General features: G+C 48.3%; 1 protein-coding gene across 1 annotated transcript; it reads left to right on the forward strand.

Moving 5' to 3' along the window:
• The first annotated feature begins 1,395 nt into the window (after window positions 1-1,395).
• On the forward strand, window positions 1,396-13,077 carry LOC144592307 (uncharacterized). The gene is made up of 4 exons (XM_078396836.1): window positions 1,396-1,557; window positions 3,644-4,012; window positions 12,299-12,398; window positions 12,506-13,077. Exons 1-4 carry the CDS (start codon window positions 1,452-1,454, stop codon window positions 12,522-12,524), a joined length of 594 nt encoding a protein of 197 aa, XP_078252962.1. The 5' UTR covers window positions 1,396-1,451; the 3' UTR covers window positions 12,525-13,077.
• The last annotated feature ends 13,372 nt before the right edge of the window (window positions 13,078-26,449 follow it).

The following is a 26,449-nucleotide window of genomic DNA, read 5'->3' on the forward strand; positions in this document are numbered from 1 at the left end:
GCCATAACAATTTGGCCCTTGTCAAAGTCGCTCAGGTCTTTACTCCTGCCCATTTCTCCTGCATCCAAGACATCAACTTCAAGTACTGACTGTTCACTTGCTGCCGAATATATCCCACCCCTTGACAGGTGCCATTATAACAAGATAATCAATGTTATTCACTTCACCTGTCAGTGGTCATAATGTTTTGGCTAATGTATACTGTCTGCGGATAGACACAAAAAGCTGGAGTAACTCATTGGGACAGGCAGCATCTCCAGAGAGAAGGAATGGGTGACGTTTCGGGTCGAGACCCTTCTTACTGATCACCATGAGTAAATAACAGGCTGCAGGAGAAGAAGGCATGGGAATGGGATTGTCACCACCAGAAACCTCCACCGTTCCTGGACAATTAATGGAGGCCATTATGGCCTCCACCCTTCCTGACGTCTTCTGTTGCTCGTCCTGTTTTGTTCCGGCCTCCTCTATTTGGCGGCACGGTGGCGCAGCGGTAGAATTGCTGCCTTACAGCGAATGCAGTGCCAGAGACTCAGGTTCGATCCTGACTACCGGCGCCGTCTGTACGGAGTTTGTACGTTCTCCCCGTGACCTGCCTAGGTTTTCTCCGAGATCTTCGGTTTCCTCCCACACTCCAAAGACGTACAGGTATGTAGGTTAATTGACTGGGTAAATGTAAAAATTGTCCCTAGTGTGTGTAGGATAGTGTCAATATGCGGGGATCGCTGGGCGGTGCGGACCCGGTGGGCCGAAGGGGCTGTTTCTGCGCTGTATCTCTAAATCTAAAAAAATCAAAATCCTATCAGAACTAGAAAAGAACTGCAATTGCCGATTAAATCGAAGGTAGACACAAAATGCTGTAGTAACTCAGCGGGTCAGGCAGCATCTCGGGAGAGAAGGAATGGGTGAAGTTTTGGGTCGAGACCCGCCTACAGACTTCCGTCTGAAGAAGGGTCTCGACCCCAAACGTCACCCATTCCTTCTCTCCCGAGATGCTGCCTGACCCGTTGAGTTACTCCAACATTTTGTGTCTACCTACGAGAACGAGAGAGCAGTCCTGATCTACTATCTACCTCATTGGACTGTCTATGATCGAACTTTCCTGGACTTTTATATCGCACTAAATGTTATTCACGATATTACCGACACGATATTGATTACTGACCCTTTCTATTCCAACAGCCACCCATACCTGGCATTTTCCAGCTGCCGATGAGGTGTCCGCCTTGGAAGGAGGCGCGGCTGTGTTGCCGTGTACATTCACCCACCCGCCCACTGATCACACCCTCAAACTCCAGGTGCGCTGGTTCAAAGGCGACCTGCGGGGTTTCAATATCATTATGAAGTGTCTGTTCACAGCTCCCGTCCACTCCTGGTGCGGTGAAGTGGGGCAGGAGGGAGGAGGAGGTCGGTTTAGGTTCATCGGGAACCTCAGTCGGAGGGATGCCTCGATAATGGTGGAGCGACTGGAACAGGAGGACAATGGTCTGTACCAGTGCAATGTGAATGACCTCTCTGGGCGTCCTCTACTACTACAAGTCACTCGCCTGATTGTGAGAGGTGAGCAAGGCTCTGATTGTACCAATAATGGTGGGGCAGTGGTCGAGCCGCTGCCTCGCGGCAGCAGAGACCTGGGATCGATCTTCCAATCCACCTCGTTGCAGCCTTTGCGATTTTTTTACCTGCACTTTCTCCGTAGCTGTAGCACATTCTACTCCGCGCTCTGATAGTTTTCTCCTTTGCACCACCTCGCATACTCAACCTCTCAACATTTCAACATAGGGGCGGCTGGGTGGCGTAGCAGTAGAGCTGCTGCCTCGCAGCGCCAGTGACCTTGGTTCGATCCTGACTGTGGATGTTGTCTGTCCGGAGTTTGCCCGTTATCCCTGTGACCGCGTGGGTTTTCCCCGGGTGCTCCAGTTTCCTCTCACCTCTGAAAGATACACGTTTGTAGGTTAATTGGATTCTGTAAGTTGCCCTAAGTCAAGGGTTCCCAACCTGGGGCAAATCTACCCCAAGGGGGTAAATTTCGCCAACCATTATATGTCATTTTAAATTAAAATAATAATGTTACAAACAGTATTTTAAAATTTCCCCTTTGTCGGTTGCTTAATTTGGGATAGAAGTGTAAACTCAAATTACTGAACAAAACAGGGTGGGGGTAAATTTCACTTTCGAAAAATTGTCAGTGGTAAACAGGATTGTGCCAATAATGTTGGGGCAGCCGGCGAGGTTTTCCCACACCACGCTGTGATGATTCCCAATACCTCTGAACAATAAATTAAAATGGTAACTGGCCCTTCCAGAAACCAATACATCCCAACCAACCAAGCCAATTGGTTGGAAACACAAAATACCTACAGATGCTCCAATTCCAAGCAAAACAAAGTCCTGGAAGAACTCAGCAATGCAGGCAGCATTGGTGGAGGGACAAGACAGACTGTCCATTCTCTTCACAGATGCCGCTTGACCCACTGAGTTTCTCCCCTACGTCGATTTTATTGGGTATTAATTGGTTATTGGTGTATTATTGTCAAGTTTACCGAAATGGAGTGAAAATCGTTGTTTTGCATGCTAAGGTCAGAAGGTCGTAAGGAATATGAGCAGAATTAGGCCGTTCGGCCCATCAAGTCTGCTCCGCCATTCAATCATGGCTGATCCATCTTTCCTAACCCCATTCTCCTGCTTTCACCCCATAACTGACACCTGTTGTGTTGAAATCATATCATAGTCACACAGCGTGGAAACAGGCATTCCTGCCCAACTTTCCCATGATGACCAAGATGCCTCATTTACACAAGTGCTACCTGCCCATTTTTGGCCCATATTCCTCTAAACCTTTCGTATCCATGTAACTGTCCAAATGTCTTCTAGATTTAGTTTAGTTTAGAGATACAGTATGGAAACAGTCCCTTTGGCCCACTGAGTCCGTGTCAACTAGCGATGACTAGTTCTATGTTATCCCAGTTTCACATCCTATGCATTAGGGGTAACTTACAGAAGCCAATTAACCTACAAACTTGCACGTCTTTAGGATGTGGGAGGAAACCAGAGGACACAAGGACAACCAGGATGGACCTGGGTCTCTGGCACTGTGAGGCAGTAGGTCTCCATAGGAAATGGGAAGTTTAGAAGGATGAGAGAGGACTTCATAGAAACTTACTGAATAGTGAAAGGCTTGGATAGGGTGGATGCGCAGAGGATGTTTCCACTAGTGGGAGAGTCGAGGACCAGAGGCCACAGCCTCAGAATAAAAGGATGTACCCTTAGAAAGGAGATGAGGAGGAATTTCTTTAGTCAGAGCGTAGTGAATCTGTAGAATTCATTTCCACCGAAGGCTGTGGAGGCCAAGTCAATGGATATTTTTGAGTCAGAGATTTGCAGATTATTGATTAGAACGGGTGTCAGAGGTTACGGGGAGAAGGCAGGAGAATGGGGTTGAGGGGGTAAGATCTATCAGCCATGATTGAATGGCAGAGTAGACTTGATGGGCCGAATGGCCTAATTCAGCTCATATCACTTATGATCCTATGACAGGTCTAAAGCTCATTCACCATGAGTCCAGCTTCCAGTTCTTATTTCCAGCTTACAGTATCCCCTGCTCCCTCGTCCTCCTTCTCTTGACCGGTGTCTGTCCTTCCCTCAGCTCCTGTTGGGAACAGCCCAGCGGTGACAGGGACTGAGAGGGGTTCGGCCACGTTACACTGCGTGTTCCCAGCGCCGGCACCCGGCCGCGTCCCGTTCGCGGTCACATGGATGAGGAAGGATCCCTACCGACACATCGTCACGTTCAGACCCCAAGCTAATGGATCCTGGGCGGTGGAGAACGGAGCAACTCGGTTGGAGCTGGTCGGGAACCCAGAGCGGGGAAACGCCACAACCAGGATAAAGCAGCTGAGGGTGGAAGACAGTCACGGCTACTTGTGCCTGGTGGAGATGGTGACCTCAACCCCTTTTCCAATTCCCTTGACTCGCGATATGTTCCAGTGTGAGATCCAGCTGCAAGTTGCAACAGGTAAGATGCTGCAGTGTGCAGTGAAGGTTTTCAGGTTTAGCTGTCTTGTTAGGTTTTTGTTTATTATTGTCACGTGTACCGAAGTACGGTTACAAAGCTTTTGTTTGCGAGGCTATCTGATCAAGTCATATAATATTCTACATGAATACAATCAAACCAAACACGAGTACAACAGGAATTGTTCGGGTAGACGCACACTCTTGCCCAGAGTAGGGAGATCGAGAAACAGAGGACAATAGTTCAATAATAATAATAATAATAATAATAATAATAATAATAATAATAATAATAATAATAATAATAATAATAATAATAATAATAATAATAATAATAATAATAATAATAATAATAATAATAATAATAATAATAATAATAATATTCATTTATTGTCATTGCAACGAGTACAACGAAATTAAAAAATAGCCAATCCTGACGGTGCGTACAAACATATATGCAATAAATGCAAAAACAAATAAATACATAAATACAATTAAATACAATTATGTTAAGTACAAAGATTTTTTAGTGTTGCCTAGTGCAAAGGTAGTGTTCAGTTCTCGTATGGCCCTGGGGTAAAAACTGTTCTTAAGTCTGTTTGTTCGGGATTTTATCGACCTGAAACGTCGACCAGAGGGCAGATGAACAAACAGACGGTGGCCGGGGTGGGATGGATCTTTTATTATTTTGCCTGCTCTACTGAGGCAGCGTAGGCTGAACAGGTGCTCCAGGGAGGGCAGTGAGCAGCCGATGATTTTCTGGGCCGTCGTGATGACCCTCTGAAGGGCCTTCCTGTCCTTTTCTGAGCAGCTGGCATACCATGTGGTTATACAGTATGCCAGCACACTCTCGATGGAGCAGCGATAGAAGGACAACATGAGCTTCTCCTGCAGGTTGGTTTTCCTGAGGATCCTCAGGAAGTGGAGTCTCTGCTGTGCCTTCTTTACTGTGGTGATGGTGTTGGTAGACCAGGTGAGATCCTCTGCGATGTGCGTACCCAGGAACCTGAAAGCTGGTACCCTTTCCACACAGACCCCATTGATGTAGAGTGGGTCGTAATCTCCACTGGGGGAAAGATTTTATTGGAATCTGAGGGGTAACCTTTTCGCACAAAGGGTGGTAGGTGTATGGAACGAGCTGCCGGAGCAGGTAGCTGTGGCAGGTACTATCACAACGTTTGAAAAACAACTAGACAGGTACATGGATAGGACAGGTTTAGAGGGAGATGGGCCAAACGCAGGCGTGGGATTAGTGTAGATGGTAGACACAAAATGCTGGAGTAACTCAGCGGGACAGGCAGCATCTCTGGAGAGATGGAATGGGTGCTGTTTCGGGTCGAGACGCTTCTTCAGATTGATCTAAACCAGCATCTGCAGTTCTTTTGCTACACATTTGTGTAGATGGGACATGTTGGTCGCTGTGGGCAATTTGGGCCGAAGGGCCTGTTTCCACACTGTACGACCCAATGACTCATTGACTCATTGACAGGTAGAGAGAAGAGAAAGATAACAGATTGCAGAATTACAGCGCGGAAACAGGCCCTTCGTTCCACCGAGTTAATACTGACCAGCGGTCACCACTTACACGAGCACAATCCTACACACTAGGCAAAATTTACAATCTTCCCAGAGCCAATTATGCTATCAACCTGAATGTTCTTAGATTGTGGGAGGAACCCCGAGTACCCGGAGAAAACCCACGCAGTTACAAGGAAGACGTACAAACTCCGTACAGACAGTACCCGTAGTCCGGATTGAACTCGGGTCTCTGGTGCTGTAAGGCAGCAACTGTACCGCAGTGCAACCGTGCCGCCCACATTATAGAAAACTATCTTCACATTGTCAGGTTACAGTTCCAGAGACCAATGTCCACAATGAGGTAGGTTGGAAAATCGGAACTCTCTCATAGCTTATGGAAGGACCGTTCAGAAGTCTGTACGGAGTTTGCACGTTCTCCCTGTGACAGTCTGGGTTTTCTCCGGGTGCCCCAGTTTTCTCCCGCACTCCAAAGGCGTGTGGATGTGTACGTTACTGGGCAGCTGTAAATTGTTTAGGTTTTAGAATGCAAAAGTCGGATAATATAGACTTAAGAGGACGGCACAGCAGTAGAGTTGCTGCCGCACAGCGCTAGAAACCCAGTTTCAATCCTGACTACGGGTGCTCTCTGTACGGAATTTTCCCATTCTCCCTCTGACCGTGTGGAGTTTCTCCGGGTGCTCCGGTTTGCTCCCACATTTGAAAGACACACAGGTTTGTAGGTTAATTGGTTTCTGTAAATGGCCCCAAGTGTGTAGAAAACCAGGAGACCATGGAACAAGTGTACATGTGATTTTATTGGAATCTGACGGGTAACCTTTTCACACAAAAGGTGGGAGGTGTATGGAACGAGCTGCCGGAGCAGGTAGCTGTGACAGGTACTATCGCAATGTTTGAGAAGCAATTAGACAGGTACATGGATAGGACAGGTTTAGAGGGATACGGGGCCAAACGCAGGCAAGTGGGATTAGTCGGCGGGGACGCTGTATCACTAAACACGATTCTAATTTGGCTGCTTTGTCTTGGAAAGTTTTGAGCTTCTTAAACGCTGTTAGTGAAGAAATGCAGAGTGTTACATCACACCTGACTTGTGCTCTGTAAATTGTGTCAAGTCTTTGGAGTGTCACTAGGTGGCTGCCTCATACAGGATATCATTATCGCTCTTGCGGTCACAATATTCACGTAACTGGTCCAGTCAGTTTAGGTTTAGGGTTATTATTGTTGTTGTGTTCGGTTCACCGTCAGTCGGTCGTCAATAATCAGACGGCACAGACTTATGATTCAACCTTCGTTTATTAGAGAGCTCTTAGACAAGTTTCTAAAAACACACACAGAGTCGTTAACTCGGGGGCTAGTGGAAAAAAGTCCACTGCTCCAGATTTTTAGCTCGTATTTATTCCGAAAAACCACAAGCATGGTATCTATCACAAATCAGCATTAGTAATTAAGCAATATATCCTTATAAGGTCACAAGCTGCTGTCTTGCCCTAACTCATGATCTTTGCCCTTTGAGGAGCGTTGGCCATTTTCGCTTCCTCAGCTAGATTTCCTGAGGTTACATCAGTTACAACTGACAAGGTTGTAGGGTGACTTGGACAGGTTGTGTGAGTGGGCGGATACATGGCAGATGCAGTTTAATGTAGATAAGTGTGAGGTTATTCACTTTGGAACTAAGAATAGAAAGGCAGATTATTATCTGAATGGTGTCAAGTTAGGAAGAGGGGATGTTCAACGAGATCTGGGTGTCCTAGTGCATCAGTCACTGAAAGGAAGCATGCAGGTACAGCAGGCAGTGAAGAAAGCCAATGGAATGTTGGCCTTCATAACAAGAGGAGTTGAGTATAGGAGCAAAGAGGTCCTTCTACAGTTGTACCGGGCCCTGGTGAGATCGCACCTGGAGTACTGTGTGCAGTTTTGGTCTCCAAATTTGAGGAAGGATATTCTTGCTATTGAGGGCGTGCTGCGTAGGTTCATTAGGTTAATTCCCGGAATGGCGGGACTGTCGTATGTTGCAAGGCTGGAGCAATTATGCTTGTGTACACTGGAATTTAGAAGGATGAGGGGGGATCTTATTGAAACATATAAGATAATTAGGGGATTGGACACATTAGAGGCAGGAAACATGTTCCCAAGGTTGGGGGAGTCCAGAACAAGGGGCCACATTTTAAGAATAAGGGGTAGGCCATTTAGAACGGAGATGAGGAAGAACTTTTTCAGTCAGAGGGTGGTGAAGGTGTGGAATTCTCTGCCTCAGAAGGCAGTGGAGGCCAGTTCGTTGGATGCTTTCAAGAGAGAGCTGGATAGAGCTCTTACGGATAGCGGAGTGAGGGGGTATGGGGAGAAGGCAGGAACGGGGTACTGATTGAGAGTGATCAGCCATGATCACATTGAATGTCGGTGCTGGGTCGAAGGGCTGAATGGCCGCCTCCTGCACCTATTGTCTATTGTCTATTGTCTATAAGACTGCACATTTGTTAACTCAGCACACACTTCTGCAAAACATGACGCCAGGTCTTGACTCAAGTAGGTTAGCTCATTTTTCTTTAGTCAACTGATCAGTTTTCATTTTACTCTAGTCAGCATTCTAACTCCACATTGTCACGTGTGAAAAGTGAACTTTACAGCGAACAAAAGCTCTTCACCGTGAAAAGCTTTCTTTCGCGTGCTTTAGACATTGGACTTCAGAGATACACCAGACGGGCGTGGACCCATTGGGTCCAAACCTTTCCTGCGGGCCCGGCAACCCTCCCCTAACTGACGACCCATGGAGCCATTGCCGACCGGGAAGCCTCCCCGGGGCCGTGGGTCGGCGAGGGGGGAGAGGGGAGAGGGAGCCACTCACCCCGGTCCCGGGTGACCAGAGCGACCCGTTGGGTCCAAACCTCTCCTGCGGGCCCGGCAACCCTCCCCTAACTGACGACCCATGGAACCGTTGCCGGCCTGGGAGTCTTCCCCGGGGCCGTGGGCGGGCGAGGGGGGAGAGCGAGCCACTCACCCCGGCCTCGGGCGGCCATGGCGACGGCCAGAGCGAGCCGTGGACCCGTTGGATGGAAACCACTCCTGCAGGGGCAGCTCGACGGTGACGGCCATCTTCTTTGACCCTCTGCCGCCGTGCTGCATCATGGGAGGAAGGTTAATCGCTGCATCATGGGAGGAAGGGCAAGCCGGGACGGGCGCCGGTCCTCCAAGCGGGGGGGGGGGGGGGGGGTGATCACGCCGTAAACTAGCACTATTCCAAGCACTAGGGACAATTTGTAATTTTACCAAAGCCAATTAACGTACAAACCTGTACGTCTTTTGAGTGGAGCAACTGGAGGGAAAACCCAAGCGGTCACAGGGAGAACGTTCATACTCCACACACAGACAGCACCTGAGGTTGGGATCGAACCAGGGTCTCTGGCGTTGTGAGGCACCAGAGACCCTGGTCTACAAAATGCTGGCATCGATAGGCTTTTGGTCACAATGGCTACATATAGATTCTACGTTTTGAAATAATTCAACACCGTTTCTCGGCAGCTTTCATCCTTGTTTTTGTCCCCAGGACCTCTCTTTTATCTTCCATTCCTTGTTACTTAGAGAAACATTCCCCCATTTGTCTGACAGTGGGTGCAATAAAGGACATCTCTATTTTCTGATCAGTTTTTATTCCTCTCCGCCTGATTTACAACCTGTTATCTTTTTATCTTTTTAAAATCTTTACTCTGTTTATCTTTACTTCAGCTAGCTATGCCTTGTAATCTAAGCACATCCTAAATCAATTTATTGCCTCTCCAAGCATGAGTATTTACTAAGTTACCTTTGGTATGTTGACATCTTTTTGCATCATGCTTCCCCACAAGGTAAGCTCTTGGGTTAAACACCAGTCCTTCCATGATATACTAGGCATGTCTCCTTCATAAGCCTTTGCCCATTTTAATGCCTATCGTGTCCTTTAGGTTTAGATTTAGGTTTATTATTGCCATGTGTAGCCAGGTACAGTGAAAAGCTTTATTTCGCATGTTATCTAATCCGATCAGATAATACTGCACATAAACACAATCAAACCAAGCTCGAGCTCAATAGGTGGAGCAGAGAAGGTACAGGGTGCAGAATATAGTTCTCAACATTATAATAATATACTAGACCAAGTCTAGAGTCTGGGCACAAACCTCTCCTGCATTGGTGTAGCACCCTGTCTGTACTCCTCCCTCCCACCCCTCCCCCACCTCACCTCTCCCCCCTTCCCCCACCCCTCCCTTCCCCTCCCCTTCTCCCCCTCCCTCCCTCCTCCCCCCTCCCTCCCTCCTCCCCCTCCCTCCCTCCTCCCCCTCCCTCCCCCCCTCCCTCCTCCCCTCTCTCCTTCTCCCCTCCTCCCTCCCTTCCCCTCCCCCCTCCCTCCCCCTTCCCTCCCTCCCTCCCTCCCTCCCCCCTCCCTCCCGAGGAGATAGATTTAAACTTTAAAATGTGAATAACTTTAAAAATATAACACCGATTTCAATGAAACTTCTTCCATTAGCACTAAAGGGCGGACGGTGAGTAAGGTGGGCCTAAAATTGTCCCTCTATCGTGTACCGTATTGGCTGTAGTTCAGGAACAAACAAACAAACAAACGAGAGTTTTAGTATGTAGATATTCTTTTATTTGTGCCACACTGGGGAAATTTGCGGTGTTACAGCAGGAAAGTGAATAGCAAGAGACATTCATTATAAATTAAAAAAAGATAAGGATAATTGTCTTCATTAACTGTGTTTTTTTTACTGTTGCTGTTAACTGGTCTGTTGTTGAAAGACTGGAGCGACTAGGTTTGTATACACTGGAATTTAGAAGGATGAGAGGGGATCTTATCGAAACGTTTAAGATTATTAAGGGGTTGGACACGTTAGAGGCAGGAAACATGTTCCCAATGATGGGGGAGTCCAGAACCAGGGGCCACAGTTTAAGAATAAGGGGTAGGCCATTTAGAACAGAGATGAGGAGAAACTTTTTTAGTCAGAGAGTTGTAAATCTGTGGAATTCTCTGCCTCAGAGGGCAGTGGAGGCCAATTCTCTGAATACATTCAAGAGAGAGCTAGATAGAGCTCTTAAGTATAGCGGAGTCAGGGGGTATGGGGAGAAAGCAGGAACGGGGTACTGATTGGGAATGATCAGCCGTGATCACATTGAATGGCGGTGCTGGCTCGAAGGGCCGAATGGCCTACTCCTGCACCTATTGTCTATTGTCTATTGTTGACTGGTCTATTGGGAGGGGTGCTGGTTGTGCAGTCATAAAGCAGTGGGAAGGAAGGACCTCCGATATCATTCCTTCACAAACTTGGGGTGAAGGAGTCTGTCACTGAAGGTGCTACTCAGTGCAGTGACAGTGTCCTGCATAGCACACCAGTTCCACAGACAGCGTGCAAAGTCAAGTCAAGTCAATTTTATTTGTATAGCACATTTAAAAACAACCCACGTTGACCAAAGTGCTGTACATCAGTTCAGGTACTAAGAACGAACATACAATGGCACACAAACATAACAGCACATACATAAACAGTTCACAGCGCCCCCTCAGAGGGCCTCAAACGCTAGGGAGTAGAAATAGGTTTTGAGCCTGGACAAAGGAGTCGATGGAGGGGGCAGTTCTGATGGGGAGAGGGATGCTGTTCCACAGTCTAGGAGCTGCAACCGAAAAAGCGCGGTCACCCCTGAGCTTAAGCCTAGACCGCGGGATAGTGAGTAGCCCCAAGTCGGCCGACCTGAGGGACCTGGAGATAGAATGGTAGTTTAGAAGATTTTTGATATGGTGGGGGGGGGGGGGGGGGGGGGGCAAGCCCGTTTAGGGCTTTGTATGTGAATAGGAGGAGCTTGAAGTTGATTCTGAACCGTATTGGGAGCCAGTGGAGAGAGGCCAAAATCGGGGTGATGTGGTCCCATTTACGGGTACCCGTCAAGAGTCTTGCTGCGGCGTTTTGGACCAATTACAGGCGGGACAGGAATGATTGGCTGATCCCAGTGTATAGGGAGTTGCAGTAGTCTAGGCGGGACGAACTGAATGCGTGGATGATTTTTTTCAATGTCGTGAAATTGGAGGATTGTTTTGATTTTAGCTATAGTACGAAGCTGGAAGAAGCTGGCTTTTACCACAGCGTTGACTTGTTTGTCAAACTTTAATGCAGAGTCAAATATCACGACAAGGTTTTTGATATGCGGTTTGACCAGGGAGGATAGGCTTCCAAGGCTGCCTGTTATCGTTTTGATGGAGTCGGAGGGCCGAATAGGATGATCTCAGACTTGCTCTCGTTTAGTTGAAGGAAGTTCTGTGCCATCCAACGTTTTATGTCCTCAAGGCAGTGCATGAGGCTGATTAAATTGACCGGTTGTTGGGTTTCAGGGGGAGATAAAGCTGTGTGTCATCCGCATAGCAGTGGAAGGAAATGCCGTACCTTTGAATGATTTGGCCGAGGGGGAGCATGTACAGAGAGAAGAGAATGGGGCCTAGGATGGAGCCTTGTGGAACCCCACAGGAGAGGCTAGCTAGGGAAGAGGAATAATTGCCTATGTTGATGGAGAAACTCCTATATTTGAGGTAGGAAACTAACCTCAATGAGGTAGAGGTGACAGCACCCTAGCTTATGGAAGGACCGTTTTGAAGCCTGATAACAGATTTCGCGCATACCTCCCGAGTCTGGTGGTGCGCGATTTCAAGCTTCTGTACTTTCTGCCAGAGATGGTAAAACAAATTGTCTCCATGTTATTTTGCGAGAGTCTGGTTTGACTTCTCTCACTCTCTCATCAGCCCCACAGTTTTCCTACGCTGTGATACTGTGTATTCCACTTGGAGTGAAAACCCTTGTCCTTTTGGTGATGGGCTTCATTTTATTCAGGGACAAAACCAGGTACGTAATTTTGCTGCAAGATACTTTCCTTCCAATGCCCGCCATGTGATTCATGGTCTGCTTCTGGTGATTCATCTAAAACATTAATTCCTTTTCTCTCTCTCTAGATGCTGCCTGACCAACTGAGCGCACGGACGCAGCGGCTCACAGCTCTCCCTTTCGGTGCGTTTTATGTGTGTTATCTGTGTTATGTCTGTTAGTCAATTTTAGTCATGCAAACCAGGCAAATCAGGCAAATCCTACCTACAACCGAAAGGATCTTCTGATCATAGGATTCCAGTGCAATCGGGACCTTGTGCGCGAATTTCCACACCCGCGAAATATACCGGAAGAGATAGCCAGGACACCGGGCGCTCCGTGGATAGTTGTCGGCGCGAACAGGCGTCGCAGGCGGAGGAGAAACAGGAAGCAAAAGCGAGGATGCCGGTCCGGTATACTTGCCAAGCTAAAGAGACAGCCACACAAACCACCGCTACCCAGCATGTTTCTCACCAACGCCAGATCCATCATCAACAAAATGGACGAACTAAAACTACAGATATCAGCAAACAAACTCGTGGAGGACTGTTGCATTCTCTTAGTAACAGAGACATGGCTTCATCCACTTATCCCAGATGGAGCCATTGAGCTAGCCGGGCGTACAGCGTTTCGTTGGGACAGAAACATCGACTCCGGTAAGAGCAAGGGGGGGGGGGGGGGTTATGCATTTACGTGCACAACAGCTGGTGCACTAACATCCAAATCATAGATAGCCACTGTTCTCCTGATCTGGAGTCCCTAACAGTTAAATGCAGGCCTTTTTACCTTCCTCGCGAATTTACAGGGGTTATAGTAACAGCAGTCTACATCCCACCGAATGCTAACGCTAGCACAGCTTTAGGCTACCTGCTCGGTGCAATAAACTCACAACAGAGCACATATCCAGAAGCAGCCCACATCATAGCCGGGGACTTCAACCATGCAGACCTAAAGTCAGTTCTCCCGAAACTTGAACAACACATAAGATGTGCTACCAGGGGGAAAAACACACTAGACAAGGTTTACTCAAATATTAAGAAGGGTTTCAGGTCAGCACCACTACCACACCTGGGGCAGTCAGATCACCTGTCCATATTCCTAACTCCAGCATACACCCCACTCAGGAGGAAAGCTCCAGTCACCATAAAGACTGTTAAGACATGGCCTGAAGGAGCTTCCTCGCAGCTGCAGGATTGCTTCGAAAGGACCAACTGGGATATTTTTGAGGATCAGGACTTGGAGGAGTACACATCAACTGTACTTTGCTACATCCAAAACTGTGTTGACAATGTCACCGTCGACAAACGCATCCGATTGTATCCCAATCAAAAACCCTGGATGACAAAGGATGTCAGGTCTCTCCTCAAGGACCGTAACACCGCCTTCAGGTCTAGTGATAGAGCTCTATACAGTGCTGCTAGAACCAACCTGAAGAGAGGCATCAAGGATGCCAAAGCGTCCTACAAGAGGAAGATTGAGGACCACTTTTCCAACAATGACCCACGGCGGGTATGGCAAGGCATCCAGCACATCACCAACTACAAGACCAGCAACCGCACGACTGCCGACGGCGACGCCTCGCTGGCAGAGGAACTTAACTGTTTCTTTGCTCGTTTCGAGGTGAAAGCTACAGTGGCAGACATAACACCCTCTCCAGCACCTGACAGCAACACCTTCACTGTGCAGGAGTATGATGTTAAGCGCGTGCTCAGAGCAGTGAATCCCAGGAAAGCTGCAGGCCCCGATGGTGTGACGGGCAGAGTGCTGAGGGAATGTGCAGACCAATTATCTGAGGTCTTCACAAAAATCTTCAACCTGTCCCTTTTAAAATCCACCATCCCTCCCTGCCTGAAGTCCGCCACAATCATCCCACTGCCGAAAAAGTCTGTCATCAGCGGTCTTAACGACTACCGTCCGGTAGCACTCACACCGGTCATCACAAAGTGCTTCGAGAGACTGGTCCTGCAGCACATCAAAGCCAGCCTCCCACCCACCTTCGACCCACACCAGTTTGCCTACAGAGCAAATAGGTCTACAGGGGATGCCATCGACACTGCTCTTCACACTGCACTGACCCACCTTGAACACCAGGGGAGCTATGTGAGGATGCTCTTCCTCGACTTCAGCTCTGCCTTTAACACGGTCATCCCGAGCAGACTGGTCACCAAACTTTCCGACCTTGGATTTTCCCAAACCATCTGCCAATGGATCAAGGACTTCCTGACCAACCGCCCCCAGACCGTCAAAATAGGCCCTCACCTCTCCTCCACCATTACACTGAGCACCGGCTCACCACAGGGCTGTGTGTTGAGCCCCATCCTTTACTCCCTCTACACTCACGACTGCGCCCCCACCCATCCCACCAACACCATCATCAAGTTCGCGGATGACACGACTGTGGTTGGACTCATCTCAGAAGGAGATGAGACAGCCTATAGGGATGAAATCCAAAGGCTGGCAGCATGGTGTTCAGTGAACAATCTGGTCCTGAACTCCTCCAAAACAAAGGAACTTATAATTGACTTTAGAAAAACCAGTGTAGACTACGACCCACTCTACATCAATGGGGTCTGTGTGGAAAGGGTACCAGCTTTCAGGTTCCTGGGTACGCACATCGCAGAGGATCTTACCTGGTCTACCAACACCATCACCACAGTAAAGAAGGCACAGCAGAGACTCCACTTCCTGAGGATCCTCAGGAAAACCAACCTGCAGGAGAAGCTCATGTTGTCCTTCTATCGCTGCTCCATCGAGAGTGTGCTGGCATACTGTATAACCACATGGTATGCCAGCTGCTCAGAAAAGGACAGGAAGGCCCTTCAGAGGGTCATCACGACGGCCCAGAAGATCATCGGCTGCTCACTGCCCTCCCTGGAGCACCTGTTCAGCCTACGCTGCCTCAGTAGAGCAGGCAAAATAATAAAAGATCCATCCCACCCCGGCCACCGTCTGTTTGTTCATCTGCCCTCTGGTCGACGTTTCAGGTCGATCAAATCCCGAACAAACAGACTTAAGAACAGTTTTTACCCCAGGGCCATACGAGAACTGAACACTACCTTTGCACTAGGCAACACCGTTAAAAAATCTTGTACTTAATATAATTGTATTTAATTGTATTTATGTATTTATTTGTTTTTGCATTTATTGCATATATGTTTGTACGCACCGTCAGGATTGGCTATTTTTTAATTTCGTTGTACTCGTTGCAATGACAATAAATGAATATTATTATTATTATTATTATATTATTACTCTCTCCTCTCTCAATCTCTCTGTCTCTCTCCCTCAGGGGACAGACTATCCACAGATATTTACGGCAAACACACTGACACAAGAGCTTCCTTGACTACACCCAGCCCCACCCTGTCTCCTACAGATTGCCAATCCCTTCTCCCTCTGTTCCCATGATGATTTCCCCTCTCGGACATCTGAGAAGTTCTCTTTATTCAGGAAATGTGGATCTGCCCATCCTGTCATTTTCCTATCTTCCCAGGTTTTCTCTGTTTTCCTCTGTGTCAAACCTTGTCTACCCATTCCAGCATCCAATTTGTCTAGTCCATACAGCATGGAACAGGTCCTTTGGCCCCATCTAAGATAATCCCATATGCCGGCATTTGACCCACATCCCTCTCAACCTTTCGTGTCCATTGCGGACATTGGACATTGTCTCTGGAACTGATGCGCTACAATGCTGAGAACTCCACTGATCAGCCAAAACATTATGACCACTGATAGGCAAAGTGAATAACATAGATTATCTTGTTGCAATGGCACCTGTCAAGGGGTGGGATATATTAGGCAGCAAGTGAACAGTCAGTTCTTGGTTGATGTGTTGGAGGTAGGAGAAATGGGCAGGAGTAAAAGACGTGAGCGACTTGGACAAGGGCCAAATTTTTTAGGCCAGACGACTGGGTCAGAGCATCTCTGAAACGGCAAGTGCTTCTGGGGTGCTCCCGGTCAGCAGTGGTGAGTACCTACCGACAGTGGTCCGAGATGGGACAAACCACAAACCGGTGACAGGGTGTTGGGCGACCGGCTCATCGATGCACGAGGGCAACGAAGGCTATCCCGTCTGGTCCGAACCGACAGAAGGTCTACTGTGGCACAAGTTACAAAAAATATTAATGGTCACGGGAGGAATGTGTCACAATACACATCGCACCCTGCCGTTTATGGGGCTGCACACGGAGGACCAACAGCATATTAGGCAGGTGGTCATAATGTTTTCGCCCATCAGGTCATAATGTTTTGGCTGATCGGTGTATATTCTGTACTCTGTATCTTCCCCTTTGCTCTAACCAATTGTACTTGTTTGACATGATCGTATTTATGAGCAGCATTTTCTGATCTGATGGTTTTGCATGAAACACAAAGCTTTTTTCTGTACCTCAGTTCATGTGACAATAATGAACCTAAACCTAAAGGGGAAAAGAAATTCAGGGGGTGAAGGAGGGTCCTGACTCGAAATGTTATCTGTTCATTCCCTCCACAGACGCTGCCTGACCTGATGAATTCCGCCAGCACTCTGTATTTTTCTCACAGTTCCAGCATCTGCAGTTCCTTGTGTCTCCATGATCTTCTCCATCTCTCCCCACGGACCTTCACATTCTTGGCCTGAATAACTCAGATGTGATGGTTGTCAGTGAATGTAGTGCTGCAAGTGTGACCGAGTGAGGTTCAGGATGAGGCTTATTATTGTCACGGCTATTGAGGTACAGTTTTGTTTTGCATGACGTCAGATCAGACAATATGATACATGAATGCAATCAAATGAAATTCAAGTACAATAGGTAGAGCAAAGGGGAAGATCTACCAGAAATTCTCTAGGGTTCCCCAGAGATGCTGCTGACCCACTGAGTTACTCCAGAACTTTGTGTCTACCGCTGCACGGTGGCGCAGCAGTAGAGTTGCTGCCTTACAGCGAATGCAGCGTCAGAGACTCAGGTTCGATCCTGACTACGGGGGCCGTCTGTACGGAGTTTGTACGTTCTCCCCGTGATCTGCGTGGGTTTTCTCCAAGATCTTCGGTATCCTCCCACACTCCAAAGACGTACAGGTATGTAGGTTAATTGGCTGGGCAAATGTAAAAAAAAAAATTGGATAGTGTAGGACAGTGTTAATGTGCAGGGATCGCTGGGCGGCGCGGACCCGGTGGGCCGAAGTGCCTGTTTCTGCGCTGTGTCTCTAAATAAAATCTAGACCATGGTCCCAAACCTCTCCTGCATTGGTGCAGCACCCTTTCCTCCCACCTTCCCCTCCCCCCTCCTCCCCCTCCCGCCACCCCCTCCCTCCTCCCCCTCCATTCCATCACCCTCAACCCCCCTTATCCTCGCTCCTCCCCCTCCCTCCACCCCCTCCCTCCCTCCCACCCTCCCTAAGAGATAGATTTGAACTTTAAAATGTGAATAACTTTAAATATATAACACCGATTTCAATGAAATTTCTTCCATTAGCACCAAAGGGATGACGGTGAGTAAGGTGGGCCTAAAATTGTCGCGCTATCTTGTACCTTTTTGGCTGTAGTTCAGGAACAAACAAACAAACAAACAAACGAGAGTTTTAGTATATAGATGTTCATAAGTTCAAGAAGCAGAATTAGGCCATTCGGTCCGTCAAGTCTATGCCACCATTCAATCATGGATGATCTATCTTCCCCTCTCAACCCCATTCTCCTGCCTTCTCCCCCATAACCCCTGGCGCCCGTAATAATCAAGCGTCTTTCTTTGATAAACTAGTATCTGCAGTTCTTTGTTGTTACACACGGGAATGCCGTCCGTCCATTTCACTCCACAAATGCTGCCTGACCTGCCGAGTGGTCACCACCTGCGCCGTAACCATTCCGTGATGCTACCAATCAATGGAGAAAAAAATAATTTCCTGTGGAATTACTTAAGCTCATTTTAACTGGTCTTGTTCTGTCCACAGAAGGAGGCGGGATTGCTCCACCGCTGGAAGCTGAGACACCCATGTTTTTCGTCCACGTGCCCATCTGCCGCTCTTTCCACACTGCCTGCCTCCGCCATTCTCAGCTGCGCTTGTGAATGCAATCATTCGATGCGCGATGCACGGGCCCCAAGTGCAAATTTCGTCCTGCCGACGAGCCATCCATCACAGTTGTACACCGCCCTGGCATTTCCGCTGGGATTTCTGTACGATCATTCCCAATAATAATACTGGTCATGAACACCAGTAACTAGACTTCACGAACACCCAGGGTGAGGAATTTGGGGACATCTATTTTGGGGTGAGTAGCGAGGGGTACGAAGGAGAGGCAATGATGAGTGTGGAGGGAATAGGTCAGGGGAGTGGTGGGATTTGGAGAGGTTAGTTTAGAGACACAGAATGGGGGCAAACCCTTCGGCCCACCGACCAATGCCGACCATCCATCATCCACACTTACTAGTTCTAGGTTATCCCACTTTCTCATCAGAAGTTCGGAATGTACGTGAAGGCAGACATAATAAAACGCATTCACCACCAAAATCAACCACAGGTTTAGATAGAAGGGTAAATTATTGCAAACATATGTACCTTTCACAAAGCTGCATAGATTCATAATTATTCACACAAGTATAATTGTACAGAATTGCACACATAATTATCCACAGCATATAACACACAGATCATATATGTACATGCACACACACTGATCAGCCAAAACATTATGACCACTGAAGGGGAAGTGAATAACATTGATTATCTTGTTACGATGGCACCTGTCAATGGGGTGGGATGTATTAGGCAGCAAGTGAACAGTCAGTTCTTGAAGTTGATGTGCTGGATGCAGGAGAAATGGGCAGGAGTAAAGAAGTTAAAGGATTGTGTCACAATACATAGTGCATCGCACTCTGCTGCGTATGGGGCTGCACACGAAGGACCAACAGCATATTAGGCAGATAGTCATAATGGTTTGACTCCTCAGGTCATAATGTTTTGGCTGATTGGTGTACCTACATCCATTTGCAAACACAGTCCATGTACTGCTGATGCATGCATTTACTGTACATATAACATGTGCATAAGCATACAAGAGTGCAAGCATGAATGGTGCAGGATGATACTATTATACAGCGATGCATGTATTTACACACACACACACAAACACACACCACACTGGTTTACGTTATCTCTCTTTCATATCCACTCTTTACACACGAACGGCAATTTACAGCGATCATTAACCGACAAACCCTCATGACTTTGGGATGTGGGAGGAAAACCAGAGCACCAGGAGGAAACCCGGAGGGTTACAGGGAGAACGTACAAATTCCACACGGACAGCACCCGTGGTCAGGATCGAACTCGTGGATCTGGCGCTGTGAGGCAGCAACTCCCACCCACTGTGCCGCCCATCATCCGCACACAAGGTTGCCGTAGACACCCTCGATGGGAAAGCAGGGATAAGCGGGGAGGTATCGTTGAATGTGGAGTTGGGATGAGCTCCTCTCTCTTTGTGACCTCCCAGTCACGAAGACTTTCGGAACGCAGCTGGTGGGAACAGCCCCAGCCTCATGGATAGTTGCTTCCCCTTGCGTCTGTGTGTCTCAGGGCAACCAGACCCTTATTTCCCCATTAAGAGTTCGTAACCCTTGCTAATTTAACCCTGGCCAATACGGTGGACTGTGCTTTCACAGTCGTATGGCGCAAAGCAGACTCGTCAGACCAACTCATGCCAACCAAGGTGCCATATCCAAGCTGGTCTCTGAGTTTATCAAAGCACTAGACAAAGTGGACCCGTTGGGCCCAAACCTCTCCTGCATTGGTGCAGCACCCTGTCCTTCCCCCACCCGTCGCCTCTCTCCTCAACCCCCCCATCCCCTCTCCCTTCTCCCCCACTCCGCCCGCCCTCCTCCATCCTCCCCTCCCCTCCCCTAGTTTTAAACTTTAAAATGTGAATAACTTTAATAATATAACACCGATTTCAATAAAAGTACTTGCATTATCACTAAAGTGACAATGGTGAATAAGGTGGGCCTAAAATTGTCGCGCTATCGTGTACCGTTTTGGCTGAAGTTCAGTCACAAACAAGATAAAAAACGAGAGTTTTAGTGGATAGATTTCGTTGAAACTGTTGAAAGATTGGAGCAACTGGGCTTGCAGACTCTGGAATTTAGAAGGATGAGAGGGGATCTTATTGAAACATATAAGATTATTAAGGGATTTAACACGCTAGAGGCAGGAAACATGTTCCCCATGTTGGGGGAGTCCAGAACCATGGGCCACAGTTTAAGAATAAGGGGTAGGCCATTTAGAACGGAGATGAGGAAAAACGTTTTCACTTAGAGAGTTGTGAAGCTGTGGAACTCTCTGCCTCAGAACGCAGTGGAGGCCAATTCTCTGGGTGCTTTCAAGAGAGAGTTAGATAGAGCTCTTAATGATAGTGGAGTCAAGGGACATGGGGAGAAGGCATGAACGGGGTACTGATTGTGGATGATCAGCCATGATCACGGTGAATGGCGGTGCTAGCTCGAAGGGCCGAATGGCCTACTCCTGCACCTATTGTTTATTGTCTATTAATGCCACAATGACTTGAAATGCAACAAATAAACCTGTTTTGTGCAAGGATGTTGGCTGTTCCTCAGTGATAATCTGCACTGCACTCAGTCAGAGCATAGGGGACCAGTCAGCCCATCTTCCACATTCTAGCCCTTTTTGGTCAGAATCAATGCTCCAGTGGTGCTTTTATTTTCACATGTGGAAACACACAGTGGAATTATTTTCCTTACATACAGCCCAGTAAAGTTTTGAGTTTAGTTTATTGTCATGTGTACCGAGGTCTCATAAAAAGCTTTTGTTGTAGGTTAACCAGTCAGTGGAAAGACAACTGCAAGATTACAATCGACCCATCCACAGTGTGCAGATGTATGATAAAGGGAACAATGTGTATAGCGTTTAGTACAAGACAAAGTCCAGTAAAGTCCGATCAAAGATAGTCCGAGGGTCTCTAATGCCATATTGCAATACCTAATCACAATCCCCGATTATTTCATATTTCATATATATACAGCGCGGAAACAGACCAAGTCCGCACCGCCCAGCGATCCCCGCACATTAACACTATCCTACACACACTAGGGACAATTTTTTTTTTACATTTACCCCGTCAATTAACCTACATACCTGTACGTCTTTGGAGTGTGGGAGGAAACCGAAGATCTCGGAGAAAACCCACGCAGGTCACGGGGAGAACATACAAACTCCTTACAGATGGGGCCCGTAGTCAGGATCGAACCTGAGTCCCCGGCGCTGCATTCGCTGTAAGGCAGCAACTCTACTGCTGCGCCACCGTGCCGCCCATTAGCAAAGTGTGCGGAAATAGTCCACTGAGATTGCATGCAAGGGACGCAAGGTTTTGGCACCATTTAAAAGTCCAGTCTGCACTCCAGGTCCTATGAGTGGCACCCAATCCTGGTGAGCTCCAGGCTGCTGCACGGCCTCCAGCCATCACATTCCTTGGATGTTTAGATCCCAGCGACACCTTCTGCAGCCGACCTTGAGGGATTACCTGTAGGAAAAATACTGCAGATGCTGATTAAAATCGAAGGTAGACCCAAAATGCTGGAGTAACTCAAAGGGTCAGGCAGCGTCTCTGGAGAGAAGGAATGGGTGACATTCCGGGCTGAGACCATTCTTCAGACCGGTCTCGACCCGAAGTGTCACCCATTCCTTCTCTCCAGAGATGCTGCCGGACAGGCTGAGTTACTCCAGCATTTTGTGTCTACCTTTGAGGGATTACCTTCTTGAGATGCAGAAGATCATGAGGGGCATGGATAAAGTGAACCCTCACAGTCTTTTTCCCAGAGTAAAGGATTCAAAAATGAGAGGACATGGGCTTAAGGTAAGAGAGGAGAAATTTAAGAGGGAACTTTTAGTTAGTTTAGAGATACAGCGTGGAAACAGGCCTTCCGGCCTACTGTGTCCGCACCGAACAAGGATCACCCATACACTAGTTCTATCTGACATACAAGGGACAAGTTACAGAAGCCAATTAACTTACAAACCGGTACGTCTTTGGAATGTGGGAGGAAACCGGAGCACCCGGAGATTATCCCACGCGGTCACAGAATACAACATATAAACTCCATACAGAGAGCACCCGTAGTTAGGATCGAACTCTGGCATTGTAAGGCAGCAACTCAACCGCTGCGTCACTGTGCCACCACTGCTGGGCAATATTTTCACTCACTGGGATAGTCTGTATCTGGATTGAGCTGCCAGAGGAAGTGGATACAATGATCACTTGCAAGCAATATTTGGACATACTTATGGATATGGACAGGAAGGGATTAGAGCACTATTGGCCAAATGTGGGCAGATGGGACAAGCCCAGAATGCCAACTTGGTCAGCATGGACAAGGTGCACCAAGGGGCCTGTTTCCATTTATAGAAGAGTTCGATGACAATTGCCTAAGAGTTTGCTGAGATACTGAGGAACCTGATACAAAAGCTATAAATGTGTTTATTTGTAAACACACATCTAGCATTATGCTTGTTCCAGGTGTACACTGTCCTATCCCTGAACTCTTTTTCTGTTACATTGACAACTGCTTCGGTGCTACCTCCTGCTCCCACACAGAAGTCATAGATTTCCCTCACTTCACCACCAATTTCCATCCTGCACTGAAATTGACTCGAACAATCTCCGACACCTCCCTCCCCTTTCTTGATCTCACAATAGATAGACCATTGACTGATGTCTATCATAAACGTACGGGCTCCAACAACTATCTAGACTACACTTCCTCACACCCTGCTTCATGCAAATCCTGCATCCCCAACTCCCAATTCCTCGTCTACGCCTTATTTGCAGCCAAGATGTGGTGTTCCATACCAGGGCATCAGAGATGTCCTCATTCTTTAGGGAACAGGAATTCCCCACTTCCATCATAGAATATGGCCTCATACAACTCTCCTCGGTACCCCGCAGCTCGGCCTTTGCTCCCCCTCAACCCAGTCGCAGCAGGGACAGTGTCCGCATCGTCCTCACCATCCACCCCATCAGCCGTTCATACAACATATATTCCTCCGACATTTCGGTCACCTCCAACGAGATCCCACCACTAGTCACATCTTCCCATCTCCATCCTCCAACCTCATCTATTGTATCCGTTGTTCAAGGTGTGGACTCTTATACATCGGCGAGACCGAATGTAGACTGTGCGATCGTTTCGCTGAACACCTTCGCTCAGTCCGCCTAGACCTACCTGATCTCCCGGTTGCCAAACTCTGAACTTTCTGTCCTCGGCCTCCTCCATTGTGAGACCAAACACAAATTGGAGGAACAGCACCTCATATTTCGCTGGGGCAGCATTCAACCCAGTGGTATGATTAATGATTTCTCTAATTTCAAGCAATCCAGGCATCCACGTTCTCACCGTCCCTCCTCCATCCGTGTCGTTGTAATCGCTTCAAAGCTCGTCTTGTTGTGTGTCATTGTCTGTACTCGTTTCACCTGCTACTCGTTTCACATTGGCTTGTTCCCTGTATCATCGTTACTTTTTTCCATATCTTTCATTCATTTGTTGTACCTCTCTCTCTATATCCCAGCCCCTATCTCTCGTTTCCCTTTCCCCTGACTCTCAGTCTCGACCCAACACGTCACCTACTCATTTTCTCCGGAGACGCTGCCTGATCCGCTGAGTTACTCCAGCTCTTTGGATCCATCTTACCATTGGTCTTAGATCAGTTTAGAGATACAGAGCGGAGACAGGCACTTCGGCCCAAGAGGCCATTCCGCGCCGACCAGCCAACCCCGCGCACCAACACCACCCTACACACATTAGGGGCAACTTACATTATTTTACCAAGCCAATTAACCTACTAACCTGTACGCCTTCGGAGTGGGGGAGAAAACCGGAGCACCCGGCGAAAACCCATGCGGAGAACGTACAAACTCCGTACGGACAAGGCCGGTAGTCAGGATTCTAAGGCAGTAGTTCCACCGCTACGTTGCCGATAATGCGTGCTTTGGTCCAACTGATCCGTGATACCATTAACTCTTTACGCAAGTCATAGTAAAATATTAAATGGTGCTTTGTAACTAGAGGTTTTGTTCAACTCCACAGTTATACACATATAGACTTCTCAAAGGCTAGCAGATCACCTCTGATCCAGGTTGTTGTTGGAATACAGGTCCACTACCGGCACTCTTGGTTCCGGAGCCTTCCCAAATTATCCGTTTTGTCAGACCAACAGAGGCCACGGTCTTACGGCGCCGAGATACTGGTCCGCAAAGCCAGACTCGGAGGTCGGCTAAGGGGACAGATCAGCTGGCTCCGGCCGGGCCGGAGTTCCAGAGCCCCAGCCGCAGGGAGCAAATTCGACCCGCCAATTGGCACTGAAGTCCGGATGAGGTCGAGGTCGAGGTCGGCCGCCTCAACCAGCCTGGGCACAACATTTTCGGGAGGTGGGTGGGGGGGGGGACTTCCAGGGGGAGATTTCAAGTGCGCTCTCTCTCCGGATTAAAGGGGGGGGGGAGGAGGGGGGAGGGGGGAGGAGGGGGGAGGGGGGGGAGGTGGATCACTGGTTTCCAGAAAATCGGCGGGGGATCAGTAGCACCTGTAGGACCTGCGGGCAGCGGGAAAGTTGCTGCCAAACAGCGAATGTAGCGCCGGAGACCCGGGTTGGATCCTGACTACGGGCGCCGTCTGTACGGAGTTTGTACGTTAACCCCATGACCTGCGTGGGTTTTCTCCGAGATCTTCGGTTTCCTCCCACACTCCAAGGACGTACAGGTTTGTAGGTTAATTGGCTTGGTAAATGTAATAACTGTCCCTACTGGGTGTAGGATAGTGTTAATGTGCGGGGATCGCTGGTCGGCGCGGACCCGTTGGGTATCTCTAAACTCTACCTCGAAACACGTACATGACGGGTCCTACCTGGTCCCAGTCAGATGTTTGGACAGGGGAGCAATTGCAGTGCTTGCCACATGCGCTATTTCCCGGAGATGCGCCCCTGCAGGCAGCACCCGGGGCCAGGATCGAACCCGGGTCTCTGACGCTGTAAGACGCTGCAACTCGACCGCTGTCCCCGTCATGTGGGCAGTTAATCGCAATACTGAAAAAAATTCTGCCGAGATCAGCTGGTGCACATTACAGAACTAACCGCTTGGTCCAACAGTTTGGTCGAACATTAATGCGCCATGTTTAGAAACGTCCGTACTTCTCTGTATAAATATCCGCACATTACAATTATCGTTGGAGTTGTGACCTCAGCCCATGATTGAGACGCCCTCTCCGTGCGGCAAGTAAAATGACAAATGCTGCTGCTGCTGCTGCTGGTTAATGTAACGAGTCTTTGAGACTCACTTCGGGTTGAGAATCCAACAGTTCCTTGGAGCTTCCACCGAGATCGTTTATCCAAATTCTGGGAGGACGAAGATGAAAAAATCGCGCCTGTTGGTCGGGAGAGAAAGTCCCTTCGTTGCCACCGCTGTTTCTACTGAAGGGGATTTTGTTCAACGACGGTGACGGGCGGCACTCTCGACCACACCCCGATTTCGACACCTCAATCTGGAGTAAAACCAATTTCAGGAACTGATACTCTTTCACTGATCGTTTTCTCTTTTCAAAAGAGGTTAGAGAGACTGGGATTTGCGAAAGCGGGGTCTGGATGTTAACGCGCTAGAGCAAAATAAGCTACATCATGGATATCTAATGTGGCGCAGAGGTAGTCTTGTTGCCTTACAGTGCTTGAAGAGCCGGAGACGCGGGTTCGACCCCGACTACGCGTGCTGTCTGTACGGAGTTTGTGCGTTCTCCCCGTCAGTTTTCTCCGCGATCTTCGGTTTCCTCCCACACGGACAGGTTTTTAGGTAAATTGGCTTGGTGCAAGTGTAAATTGCCGTAACAGTGGCAAATCACTTTGTGAAGGATGTCGGGCCCCGCTGTTTGCCGCTGTTTGCCGCGGTCTCCGTGGACCGAAGGGCACGTTTCTGAGGGGTTTCTAGTTTTGACTCTCTGGTCACGGAAACACAGGTCGACAAACCCTGCAGAGCGCAGCTATCATAGCCCGGAACCCAGCAACTATGTGTA

The sequence above is a fragment of the Rhinoraja longicauda genome, chromosome 3 (genome assembly GCF_053455715.1).
Source record: "Rhinoraja longicauda isolate Sanriku21f chromosome 3, sRhiLon1.1, whole genome shotgun sequence".
In the NCBI taxonomy this organism is placed as follows: Eukaryota; Metazoa; Chordata; class Chondrichthyes; order Rajiformes; family Arhynchobatidae; genus Rhinoraja; species Rhinoraja longicauda.